This window comes from Echinops telfairi, unplaced genomic scaffold (genome assembly GCF_000313985.2).
Source record: "Echinops telfairi isolate 266 unplaced genomic scaffold, ASM31398v2 ScPeMD7_7469;HRSCAF=8507_1, whole genome shotgun sequence".
NCBI classification, from domain to species: Eukaryota; Metazoa; Chordata; class Mammalia; order Afrosoricida; family Tenrecidae; genus Echinops; species Echinops telfairi.
In genome coordinates, this window is record NW_022111373.1 from 97,403,163 (window position 1) to 97,417,137 (window position 13,975).

Below are 13,975 nucleotides of genomic sequence, written 5' to 3' on the forward strand. Positions count from 1 at the left end.
GTTCCTATTCCTGGATCCATTGATGCAGCCATTGATCTCACCGAAGGCCTTCCTCTTTTTCACTGCCCTTCCACTTTACCAAACATGATGTCCTTCTCCAGGGACTGGTCTCTCCTGACAATATGTCCAAAGTATATAAGACAAAATCTTTCCATCCTTGCCTCTAAGGAGCACGCTGAGCTTACTTCCTCCAGTAAAGAGTGGTTGGCGTTGGTACTTACACTATTCTTTTAACAGTGTCTGGTACTTTCACTAGTCTTCTCCAGCACCACAATTGAAATAAATGCACTGATTCTTCTACAGTCTTCCTTATGCAATGTCCAACTTTCACGTGCATACGATGCAATGGAGAATACCATGGCTTGAGCCAGGTGCACCTTAGTCCTCAAAGTAACATCCTTGCTCTTCAATACTCTTGTGCAGCAGATTCATCTAATTCAATACGTCTTTTGATCTCTTGACTGCCGCTTCCATGAGCATTGATTGTTCATTCAATCCAGAAAATATCATTGACAACTTCAACCTTTTCTCAATTTCTCATGATGGTCCAGTTGTGAGGATTTTGGTCTTCCTTACATTTAATTATAATCTATACTGAAGGATACAACCCTTGATCTTCATCAATTCCTCCTCACTTTCAGCAAGCAAGGATGTGCCATCTGCGTATCTCAAGTTGTTCATAAGCCTTCCTCCAATTCCGATCCTGATGCCACACTCTTCTTCATATAATCCAGTTTCTCTGATGATGTGCTCAGCATATAGATTGAACAAGTATGGTGAGAGGAGGCAACCCTGACTCATGCCTTTCCTGATTTTAAACCGCACAGCATGCCCTTGTTCTGTTCACACAACTGCCTCTTGATCCACGCGCAGGCTCCATGAACACAGTGGAATCTTCTGGAATTCTTCTCAAGGTTATCCAGAGCTTATTATGTATGGTCCACATAGTCGAATGCCTTTGTCAATGAAACACAAGTAAACATCTTTCTGGTATTCTCTGCTTTCAGCCATGATCCATCTGACATCAGCAATGATATCTCTTGTTTCATGTCCTCTTCTGAATCTCACCTGAACTTCTGTCAGTTCATTGTCAATGTACTGCTGCAACCATTGTTGGATGATCTTAAGCACAATTTTACTAGTGTGCAATATCAATGACATTGTTCTATAGTTTGAAGATTCTATTAGGTCACCTTGCTTTGGGATAGGCACAAATATGAATCTCTTCCAGTCAGTTGGCCAGGTAAGCTATCTTCCAAATTTCCTGATGTAGACGAGTAAGTGTTTCTGTGCTTCTTCAGCTCGCTAAAACATTTCAATGGGCATCCCATCAATTCCTGGAGCCTTATATTTGGCTGATGCATTCAGTGTAGTGTGAGCTTCTTCCTTCAGCACCATTGGTTCTGGCTCATATGCTACCTCCTGAAATGGTGAGATGTCAACTAGTTCTTTTGGGTACAGTGACTCTGTATTCTTTCCATCTTCCTTGATGTTTCCTGCCTCATTCAGCATTTTGTCTATAGAATCTTTCAAGATTGAAACTTGAAGGCTTGAATTTTTTATTACATAGGAACTAAGTTTCTGGCCAAAGAAAATGAAACTAGGACAGTCTTTGAGATTCCTAAAAGCTGGCCTACACAGAGAAGAAAGTGATATAAGGATTAGACAATAGCTCGTTAACCCAACAATACCACTAACTTTCTGAAAGCAGAGTCCACCACCTGGAACCCAGTCTGACCAGTTAGGGAAGAAGCATGCTTCTTCCCAACCATAGGAGCTAACCCAATTGCAAGTCTACTCAGAGCATCTCTCTAGGACTTCTCTGTTGTTTTCTTTTGGCAGGACTATGGGTACACTTACACAGTTCTTCACCATTTTCAGCTTGGTAAAATATGGTGTAGTTGATGATGAAACCATTTCTCTGGCTCTTGGGAATCTCTTTCCATGTTACCGTGACTGTCCTCTTATCAATGTTTGCTACATTCGTCACAGGACCTGCTGATGGAACTTTAAAGGACAGAAAGTGAGTTAAACCTCTCAGAAGACTGCAGATGGTGCCCAGCTATCAATCAAAATAGTGTCTGAGGTCTTACAGGCTTGTATTCAAACATCTAAGTGAGGCATCAACGAAGTCCACATCAAACGCATCAAATCAAGCTAGGATATTTAAAGTTACATAAATATGTGGATATTTTATTAATATATTTATGGTTGCACAAGTCTTCAGATTACTAAATGTTGTAGCTTTAAATCTTGGCAGGGAAGAGCTACAATCCATATAGGTGTAGATAAAAAAATGTTGTTTGTGGGGTTCAAAATACATCTATTGCCATCCTTTCTAAATAAAAACATTTATTTATTTATTTGTTTGTTTGTTTGTTTGTTTGTTTGCTTAATTAGGGGCTCATACAACTCTTATCACAACCCATACATACATCAATTGTGCAAAGCATATTTGTACATTCATTGCCCTCATCATTCTCAAAGCATTTGCTCTCCACTAAAGCCCCTGACATCAGCGCCTCATTTTCCCCCTCCCTCAAAGCATTTTATTCTTTCTCCTACTAAAGAATTTTCCAATGTATGATGAATGCTGTAGGGCTCCTAAGGGGGTCTTAATTAAGTAGCAGTTCTGGTTGGAGCTCCGCTTGTATGTACAATAAGTTACAGTGTCCCCTCGAGTTTGCATTTAGGAAGTCAAGAGAATTTATTGGAACTCTACTACCTATCCTGGCTTTGAAATTAGTGAATCTTTAATCTGACCACACTGGGTCACACACATATAGCTTAGAATAAACTGGAAGTGCAGCAAGGATGGGCTCCAAAGGGATCGTGAATAAGCTCCAGCGAGCCAGAGCCTTACCAAAATGTTGGCTAAGTTCCAGGGCTTCCCTCCCCTAGCAGGCCTGTTTCATACTGTAGAACATAAGGCCATTGTGTGTTGGAACCAATTCAAAGGCACCTAACCGCAACAACATGCCTCTGTCCACACATACCTCCTTCTTTGACATAAGCCTGGATGGAGCAAGGCTCGCCCACTTGGTTTTGAAACATTGGATATATCGAGATGTTATAGCATAAGAAAGGCTTTAATTTGTCTGTAAAAAGGGGAGAAAATCAGGCATTAAGTGGTGAGCATAGCACAGTGGAGGGAACTGTCTTCTAAGAGTTGCGGCTCATCAGCAAGCTACCCTGTCCTCCATTGTTTCCACATCTGCAAAGTAAAGGCAGTTAGGTTGGATGGTCCCTAATGCCTCTTCCATACACAGGCATTCTTTGTCTGATCGCACTTCATTTTACTGTGCTGCACACATCCTGCAATTTTTACAAATTGAAGGTTTCTGGCAGCCCTGTGTTGACTGTTGAAAAGACTCGTTCCATGACATTTTTCCAACAGCATGATTATTATCTGTGATCAAAATATGAAAGTTGGCAACAAAGAGGAAGGAAAAGCAGTTGGAAATATGGCCTTAGTGATAAATGAAGCTGGAGATGGCATGGTATAATTGTACACGATCAATGACTTGTTCGTAGTAAAGATCTTTTTAAAGCAACACAAAAGGTCACTTCATACATGTCTTCCACAGATGGAATACACAGAAATCAAATTGACTTCATCTGTGGGAATAGATGGTGGAGAAGCTCAATATCAGCTGCTAAAACCAGGCCAATTGTGGAGCAATCAATTGCTCATATGTAAGTTCAGCTCTTCTGTCCTCCTGCATCCCTGCTTAAGTCTACTTACGAACATACAAGCCATGGAAAGGGACTGTATTTCAACTCAGTCTATAGAAGAGAGTCTAACTGTCCTGTAGAGTTTCCAGGGCTGTAGATCTTTATGGAAGCAGACTGCCTCATTTTCTTTGAATACCTGTAGGCTTGAAAGACTGACATTTTGGTTAGCAGCTAAAGTAACCACCAAGGCTCCTTTACTTATTGACATAGGTGCTGTTAGGTAGTAAGAAGTGGTCGGACTGCTGGATTGAAGGGTAAAGCCTCGCTCATGTCTCAGTGAGGCAGGGGCATTGTTGTAAAGAAGGCCATTCCTTCATTCACTTGGGGAAAGGGCCTAGTTCTTAATGGTAACTAGAACATAAGGGATATTATAGGTAGAGGGCAGGCTGGCTCCAAGACATATGTGTGGGAAGGGTTCTTTGATGACTAAAACAAAACAAAACCCTTTCAAACTCGCTGGCATTGAGTCGATGCTGACTCATAGTGACCCAGTAGGACAAGGAAGAACTGCCTATGTGGATTTCTGAGTTTCTAAGACTGTAACTCTGTCTTGCTCCCATGGAGCAACTGGTGGTTTCAAACTGCTGACTTTTCAGATTGCAGCCCAAGGTGTAATCACTATGCCACCAAGGCTCCATTGTTGAAAATTAAAAAAAAAAACAACAACACCTTACAGCCATTGAGTCAATGCTGACTCATAGTGACGCCCTGTGGGTTTCAGAGACTGTAACTGTTTATGGGAGTAGAAAGCCCGGTCTTTCTCCTTCAGAGCTGCTGGTGGTTTTGAATTGCCATCTGCGCTCCCTGTCTTTGATGATAGTGGGTGTTAAAATAGAGTTTTTCCTCAAGAGACAGACTGGGATGAAGGAAGTAAGGAATTCAGTCACAGAGTCTGTAAAATTATATGTCCTTGGAGAAAGAAGGTAGATATCACAAAACTCCCAAGAAAGATGAGAGAAGACTCATAGGAGTAAACATCTGTGATTTGGAAGGGGCATTCAACATTTTTATCCATGTTTATTCTCCCTTCCCTCTGGGACACAACACAGCAGTGGTATGTTATGGGCTCCTGGTCATCCTCAAAGGCATCTCATGGGGACATGGAGGTGCCTGGATCAACTTCCATTTGCTGTCTCAAGAACTTGCCATTTCTCGTCACTCATCTTACTTTACAAAAGAAAGATACTCCTCTCAACCACGCCTACCAGGGATTTCTCTGGGGAAACTGGGACTATTGGCTTCAGAAACCTAACAAATACACAACAAAGTCTCTGCCACTGAGTCAATTCTGACTCATAGTGACCATATAGGGTCCTGTGGGTTTTGAGATTGTTAAGCTTTACTGGAGTAGAAAGTTTCATCTTTCTCTCTTAGAGCAGCTGGCGGGTATGAACAGCTGACCTTGAGGTTAGCAACCCAATGTGTTACCTACTATGTCAGCAGGGCTCTTTTGATATCAGAAGACCTTCTTTAATCAAAGTGCTGCCAACTTGCCAGGAGTTCTGGTGATGCAGTAGTTAAATGCTTGGCTGCTAACCAAAAGGATGATGTTTTGAACCCACCAGCCACATCTCTGGAGAAAAAGAATTATAGCCTTAGAAACCCGTGGGGCATTTCTACTCTGTCCTATTGGGTTGCTATGCGTCAGACCATACTCAGAGACAACAGGATTGGTTTAGTGTAAACCTGTAGGCATCCTTGGGAGCCCTGATGGCACAGTGGCTACCAATTGAGTTGCTAACTGCAAGGTCAGCAGTTTGAAACCACCAGCTGCTCTGTGGGGAAAACACAGGGCTTTCTATACCCGTAAAGAATTACAGTCTCAGAAACAACAAGAGCAGTTCTGCCCTGTCCTACAGGGTCACCATGAGCTGGAGTCAACTTGATGGGAGTGAGTTTGGTTTGGTTTGCTAGGAGTCCTGGCCTTGAACATACATCAACTGGGCATAAAGAAAAACTTGAGAAACCAGGTATTGCCCCATGTTGGAATCTCTAAATTTGCCTACACCGTAGAGTGAAATAGCCAGAGATATTATATTTTTATTCAATGATCATTCCACCTCCACCCTTGACAATGGTCGAGGAAGGCGTCCCTCCTGAGGAGCATTCCATGAGCCTACTGCCGAGAAGATGAAACGTCTTGCTTGCCATCTCGTGCCCTTTCTTTTTTTACAACACATCTGGATTCTTTAAAAAGTGTGTGCTTGTGTGTGTGTGTGTGTGTGTGTGTGTGTGTGTGTGTGTGAAGACAATTAAGAGTATAAGTCAAACTGTAAATAAGGTCAACATTCTCATGGAATCACCAGGCTGCCTTTGGGAACCTCACCTGGCTAAGTGCAAAGCCAGGAGTCAAGCACAACTACACAAGATCCTGATCGCATCAAGCTGATGGATCATGAAATGCCGTGTTTAACTGTGGACCCCTTTATAACTGTCTCAGAGAGAGTCCAGGGAACTAAGTGATATTGCTAGAACAAACCTCATCTGTCCTCATTTACTTACTCACATGAACAATGTTTCCTTAACAGGTATATTTATATAAATAAAAAATGAGATAAAGTTGATGCTGAATCCCACCAGTAAAATGCCATCAATGATACCTATTTTTTTAAAAAAGGAAAACATACCTCTTTTATTTCACTAGGAAATGTATTTTTAATAACATTTAATTTTTATCTTTAATAATCTGTATCTGCACTTCTAACATATTTGTGTTATTTTCAGCCATTGTAGGATATTAATCATTGTAATGCAAATGCAATCCAGCAGAAATTTTTCAGTAGTACAGGCTGAGAATCATAAATTTAAAAAATATATTGCAATTCAGATACACATTTTTAAATTGCAGAGAAATTTGATAGAATCAGCAATAAAACTTTTTCAAGTATGAAATATGAAAAAATAACATAGAGGTGGAATGAAAACACAAGTTCAAGGAACAAAAAGGACAATTAAATATATCTGACCATTAAATGCCTGTGTATGTGTTTTATTGAATCATGGTAGCTATCCGAATCCCCATCATAATTAGTTTTCAACTGATATAGCTTCAAAAGTGTTATAACAGTATTATTTAAAATACTTATATTCTCTGCATGATTTAAACTTAAGATTAAACCATTTTCAGGGCAAATTGAAAATACAAAGTTTGGAGAAAGTCTATTAGAGGGACTTAGAGGGAACCCAGTGCTGAGCATGTCAAATAAGAGGTTTGTCACCTACCTGTGTGCGCTTGTGTGAGAACCTTTCTAAGCTTCAGCTTCTTCATCTATAAAACGGGGGTGATAAAAGTCCCGGTCTCGAGAGTTGTTGTGAAAATGAATTGAGGTAAGTCTAGTGCCTGGCACAGAGCCAACACTCAATGCATGCCATTCTGATCGCCACCTGCCCAGTGTAAGCCAGCTAAGCTAAAAGACCTGTAAGGGAAACGTGTCCGTGTTGGAGCGTCGCCGTCCACTGCAGGTCGTGGGAATCTCTGAAGCCAGCAATTCCTGGGGGCAGAGGAGCTGAAGGGAAAAGGGACTCGGGGCCTGAGGCCTCCTGTTGACTTTGGGAGCCCTGCTCTGTGCTAGTTGGAGAGTCTGGAGTATGTTGGTTAATTCCTTCCTGTCTCTCACTTACACTTAAACTCAATTGGAGCAGGCGCTGAAGACTTCTCAAATCTGCCCTTGCTCAGGGACTTTCCCTACCCTGGCCTATTGCCTAAAAGTAGATATACAGTACAGACAATACAGGTTTCTTCGTATAGTTAAAAAGGCGGGGGGAGCAACCACAAGCTTCCTGAGAATTTCAGCCATTTACAAATGTGCCCACAGCGTCCTGTCCAAGACCTGCTGGGAAATGCCAACAAGAGTGCCACTTCACTGAGAGGTCACAATAGCTTGTCAGATGTTACTAAGCACATTTGTAGCTCTTGAAGCCAAAGTTAAAGATTGAAAACCGATGAAAGTGTAACTGAATCCTCAGAGAGGGAACTTAGAGATTCCACCCTGGTTACCTTTTGGAGCTGTCCAGTTCCTAGCCTGAGACACAACCTCCCAGGATCTAGCCACAGGCTCAGAGTCCAATTCTGGGAGCCATTCAACAATCCATGTGTCCACCTTTGGATCAGAGCTTTGCCACTCCACCACCAGCTGGTCCTCATTGAAGCAGGTCTGCATGACCTCCATGCACTGAAATGCTGAAAGGCAAGAAAAATAATTGCTCCATGGCTCCCCAACCCATCGTCCACATCCACCAACCAAACCTACATCCATTCAAGGAACAAAATTGTAAAGAAGGTCAAAGTTCAACTTCCCATGGCCCATTGTCATTGATCACTTTTGGTTCTTTGGCAAGACCACATTTCAGAAGAGAATCACTCCACAGAATTTTCAACAGTTGCCATTTTACCATAGACTGTCAGCCCTTTCTTCCGTGGTGCTGCGGGGTTGATTTGAACCACCAACCTTTTGGTTAATAACCAAGGACACACCTGACAACAAAACCAAAGAACCTTCGACACCATAGACTCCCCTTATTGTGCTAGTTATACTTTCTTTAGTTTACCCCCTTTCCCTACCCCTTGCCTCTGACGATTAAGTACCTTCTTTATCTTTGTTTAAAGAATTTTGGTAATGCTAACCACATGGTCAGTGGCTCAAACCCACCCACCAGCCACTCCTTGGGAGAGAGATGAGGCTGTCCGGTCCTATGAAGAGTTACAGTCTCAGAAACCCTAAGGAGTAGTTCTACTCTGCCCTATAGGATCGCTGTGAGTCAGAATCAACTCTATCGTAGTGAAATATTTTTTGGTTTTGTCTTTTAATCTTTGTTGAAGGGGTCCTGGTAGTGTAGTGGTGAAAGTGCTTAGCTGTATTCAGCAAAAGGTGAGTGATTAGAACCCAATATATTCCACATGAAGAAAGACGTGCCAGTCTGCCTCCACCGAGATCTACAGTCTTGGAAATCCTCTGGGGACAGCTCTACTCTGTCCTCTAGGCTCCTAAGTTGGAACCAACTCAAGACAGAGTTTGTTTTGTTTTCTTTTCTGAATATTTGCCCACCCAAAAGTAACTTGTTCCTAGAAAAGGATCTCTCTAGAGAGTTGTTAACTAAAAAGATTGGCCTTCCCCCAGAGTCTCTGCAATTGAAAAGGAAACCAAACCTGAGACAAAGAATGACTCTGACCATGGAGTTACAAGCACAGTGACTGCTCGGCTGGCGATCTGTGAGACACTGACCTCAAAATCATACAAGGGAGGTGTCTTCAAAACTCAGCAATCCAGATTGGCCCTCCACAAATGAGATAGGGATTTCTATCCTAGAGCCCATACAAATCATGTTTGCACCAGGAAGGCACAAAGACATCAATCCACAGCACTAATGTAAATCAGCATGTTCTGCGGACTTGACAAAACAGTCACCTCTGGAAAAGGACCACCAGGATTCCTTTAATAGAGAAATTGAACAAGTGGCTTCAAATCCAAATAGGGATTTAGTTAGAGTCAGAGGTCTGGTGATAAAGATGCTCTGACTACACAGATGAGAGAACAATGGGGCCCTCACTGGAGGAAAGGCGAGACAGGAACAGAGGGCATGGGGTAGCAGGGTTCCGGAAGTCAGTGTGTATTTCTCATTCACTGCTGCCCCATCCAACACACAGGCAGGCTTCAAGGTTGGAATCCACAGGAAGTGTATTGGAATAACCACAAAGGACAGTCCTGGATGGGGGACCAGATGGGAGGAGAGCAATAAACCAACCGATCATCCAGTTGCCCCCTAAAGCCAATTACAGCTCATGGCAACCCTGTGTGTTTGAGAGTAGAACTATATTAAATACCATTTTCAATAGTTATGTTTCTTCTGAAATAGATCGGTACATTTTTTTTTTCTCCTGCGATACCGCTGGGTATAGTCAAACATCCAATCATTCATTTAGTAGCTGAATGCCTAACCATTTGTCCCATGCAGGACCCCAAAAGAGGAGGCCATACCCCTCAAATAAGCCAAAAGTTCTGTGAGGCTGGGATCCTGGGCTAAGTGTTGGGATTCAGGGAAGGGACCAGGTGGTGAGCAGTGCTCTCACTAAGCAACAAGCCCCAGCAGGCTGTAGATCTGTTTACAAGGCTCTGTCCTTGTGAGCCATACTTTAGCTGTCCTTTTCCAAAGCGTTCACGAGACCTTTTTTTTTTTTTCAATCATTTCATTGGGAACTCGTACAACTCTTATCACAATCTATCCATCCATGCATTGTGTTAAGCGCATTGTACATATGTTGCCATCATCGTTTTCAAGGATTTTCTTTCTACTTGAGCCCTTGGTATCAGCTCCTCATTTTTCCCCTCCCTCTCCCTCTTTCCCTCCCTCCTGGACCCTTGATAATTTATAAATATTACTATTTTTTCATTTCTTTCACTGTCCGATGTCTCCTTTTACCCCCTTGTCTGTTGTCCATGCCCCTGGGAGGGGGTTATAGGTAGGTCATTGTGATCACTTCCCCCTTTCTCCCCCACCTTCCCTTTCCCCTCCTGGTATGGCTACTCTCAATATTGGTCCTGAGGGGTTTATCTGTCCTGTATTTACTCATCCTAGTAGCAAGGTGTCACGGATTGAATTTTGTCATTTTGCCTGGGCCATGATTGTCAATGGTTTGACAGTTATGTAACAATATAATCAGCCACATGTTGTGATCTACTGTGATCAATCAATCAGGTCTAGCATTTGAGTGAGCTAAAACAAAAAATCCAGACTCACAGTACAGGGTAGGACCTGCGACTTTCCAAGACAATAACTTTTTACAAGAGTAGAAAGGCCTGTCTTTCTCAATGGAGCAGTTTAGAACTGCTGCCTTTCACTTAGTAGCCCAACAAGAAACCACTATACCACCAGGGTTCCTGAGGGTAGGTTCTGATACTCTTATTCGGATCACAGCCCTGGTCTTACATAAGGGAGTTTCTCAGGGTATGGCCTATATACCCTTTTATCTTGATGAGCTAAAAGGAGAAAGGACTAAGCCAAGATCAGAGGGACATGAGTGCTCCCAAGAAAGAAAAGTCAGAAAAAGATCATGTCCTTTGGACCCAAAGTCCTTGAGCTGAGAATCCCCTAGACCCAGGGAAAGATTGATGCCAACACGCATGGAGATCTCCAAGGGATAGCAGGCCCATAGATGTTGAAAGGGGACAAGAACCAGAGCCTAGAACCTGAATTTGGACTACTAGCATCTTAAACTGTCAGAGAATAAATTTGTTGGTAAGGCCCTCCATCTGCAATGTATCTATTACAACAGCACCAGATAACTAAAGCAAGAGCCAAGTAATTCTTCATCCTGAAAGAAGATTCTATGGAAGGGCAAGTGAGACATGAAGGAAATGTAAAGCGTAGTAGGAATAGGGACCAGGCAAGAGACACCCCCCAAAATCAAACCAAACGGCCATCAAGTCAATTCTGACTCATAGCAATCCCGTATAGGGTTTCTGAGACTGTATAGCTTTATGAGGGCACACAATCTCATCTTATTCTCAAGGAACAGCTGGTAGGTTTGAACAACTAACCTTGCAGTTAGCAGCCCGGTGCCTAACCCACAGCACCACCAGAGCTACAAGAGCCAGGACATGAAGCCTAACTAACCCCTTCCGCTCCTACTTCACCCTCATGCCTGCCACTCCCTCCCACCTGCTCAAAGCCTCCAAGAGTTCTCAGTTACCAATTCAGCCCAGGGTGAAAGTTAGTGGCAGAGCCCTCGGAACTATCTAGCCTCTTGTAGAAGACAACATTGGTGTGCCAGCTGGGTTCTGTCAGAGTCCTTCTGACTGCTTGTTTGCTCGGCTTGGGTTGCCATAACTTTGGGATGTAACTTAGGCTCCAGAGACCCCTGTAGGCTCAGGCTGCAGCCACCCTCTCCTGACGCTGAGCTCAGTTCCCACTTCTTCTGCTTCCCGGACTCTTCCCCTCAATCCTTTTCTCATCCCTCTGGAGGCGTGGTCTCAGTAAACCACTAGCACACAAATCCTGACTGGAAGGCTGGAACGAGTTCCAGTACAAAACTCCACACTCCTCTGGCCAATATTGCAACTGGGAGGAATCTGAGAAGTTGAATGTGGCGGGCCAAATGCCCTCCAGGGACTGAGGAAAACGAGTCCAGGCTCTGGCCTTAAAGGGATGTGAAAAAGTTTCCTTACACCATGAGTCATCCTGAAAGGGCTGGGCAACCCTGGTGAGAAAGAAGTTTCCAGAAGATCATTCTACTGACTACAAACTAATTGCAGAATCTTTCCATCATTCAAGAAGAACTAAGGTGCAGGAGAAAGTACAAAAGGTAAGAAGGTCCTTCCTGGAAGAAGGAAGGTGGGGTGTTGAATGTGAACAACAGTCGTCCCTTTTGATTTATGAGAAGGGTCTTTCAGACACAGTTTGCAAGTGCTGCTGGTGGTTTGCCTTTGCCAGTTCTCCCTGCCCCGCCCCTACCTCAGCGCACTCCCAAGCTTCTGCTCATTGGCTGTGCTAATCTAAGCCTTCCTTAGAGCCCTCCACAGCTGCCTGATGGCTGACGTCTCATAGAATGCAGAGAACATTCTGGCCAAAAGGATTCTAAGGGATTCTGCCTCCCAACCCTTCTTTTACAGAGAGGAAAGTGGAGGTCTGCAGGGTGAAATCAGTAGGGCAGTGTGGAATCTGATAAGGTCAAGTCCAAGGTTCTAGGCCAAGTATATTGTGCACGTTGGGAATCAAGGAGACCTGGGTTTGAATCACACCTGCAAGACTATGAGCAAACTACTAAGTTTCCTGAATTACACGTACATCATCTATAAAGGGAATCTAAGAGAATGCACCTCATTGAGTCAGTTTTAAGGTAAAGCTATGTCTGACCCTTATTAATGAGCAATATGATAGTTATGCTTATAGCCACTATGACTATAACTACTCTCAAGTTGACATCATTTTATTCAACAAATTTCTGTAGAACATTGTTATCTTTTATGTTCTGAACCCAATCAAAATCAAACTCACTGCCATCAAGTTGATTCTGACGTGACCCTCGATTGGGTTTCCAAGGCCGTGTAAATATATATGACAGAAGAACGACGTCTCGCCTTTCTCTCTCAGAGAGGATGGTTAGTTCGAATCATCACTTTTTTGTTACTTGATTCCTTGACAGCACCATCAGGCCTCCTCCAGGTCTAGAACTCACTGACATTGAGTCAACCCTTACTCCTGGCACCCCTCTAGTACAGAGTAGAACTGCCCCTGTGGGTTTCTGAGACTGTAACGCTTTACAGGGGGAGGAAGCCTCAGCTTTCTCCCATGGAGCAGCTGGTGGAGGAATTGCCAGCCTCGAAGTTAGGAGCCCACGGCACAATCATCATTCTACCAGGGTTCTTACGTCTGGAAGAGGTGTTTGTATAAACATTTTCTGTAAAGGGCCAGATAGTAAATATTTTAGGCTTTTTGGACCAGATGGTGTCTGTCCCAACTACTCAACAACTCTCCCACTGCGGTGTGAAAGCAGGCACTGACAATACATAAACAAACAGAAATGACTGTGTTTCAATAGAACTTTATCTACAAAAGTAGCTGTCAAGCCAAATTTTACTCATAGACCACAGTCTACTGCCCCCTGGGCTAGCAGAGTTATGACTGATGATGGGACTGATACTTGTGATACAAAGCAAGTGCCTTTCTAATTGGAAGGGAAAAATATGACATGAATTTAGTATAACATTTAAAGTATATTATAGCTTAATATTAAAGTTGTTCATCCATCTCTATTAGAAATTTAATTAATCATAATTTTATTATAAATAAAAATAATTCACAATGCACAATCTCACTGAATACTTCACAAAGTTCTAAGAGGGAGTCGCTCACTGCCATCAAGTCAATACTGACTCAAAGGGACCCTACAGGGTGGGGTAGACCTACCCTGTGAGTTTCTGAGACTGTAGCTATTTATGAGAGCAGAAAGTCCTGTCTTTCTCCTACAGAGGGGTTGGTGGTTTCAAACTTCTGACCTTTCAGTTTGCAGGCCAACTCATAACCACTATTCCACCAGGGCTCCTGCTCTGGTTAGGTGCTGCTCTATCTGTTCAGATTCATAGCAACCGTATGCACAACAGAATGACGCACTGCCTGGTTCTGTGCCATCCTCACAGTCCCTGTTATGTTTGAGCCCATTACTGCAGCCACCGTGCCAATCCATCTTGTTGAGGGTCTTCCTTTAGTCCCTGGCCCTCTACTTTACCAAGCATGATACCATTCT

General features: G+C 43.1%; 1 protein-coding gene across 1 annotated transcript in view; it reads right to left on the bottom strand.

The window, feature by feature from the left end:
• IL31RA (interleukin 31 receptor A) overlaps positions 1 to 13,975 on the bottom strand; it is a 59,440-nt gene that overhangs the window by 9,389 nt on the left and 36,076 nt on the right. The window contains exons 9-11 of the mRNA XM_004703711.4: positions 7,733 to 7,915; positions 2,997 to 3,098; positions 1,861 to 2,007 (exon numbers count right to left, since the gene is read on the bottom strand). Of these exons, the coding sequence (XP_004703768.2) occupies positions 1,861 to 2,007; positions 2,997 to 3,098; positions 7,733 to 7,915 (432 nt within the window). The remainder of the gene's footprint in view (positions 1 to 1,860; positions 2,008 to 2,996; positions 3,099 to 7,732; positions 7,916 to 13,975) is intronic.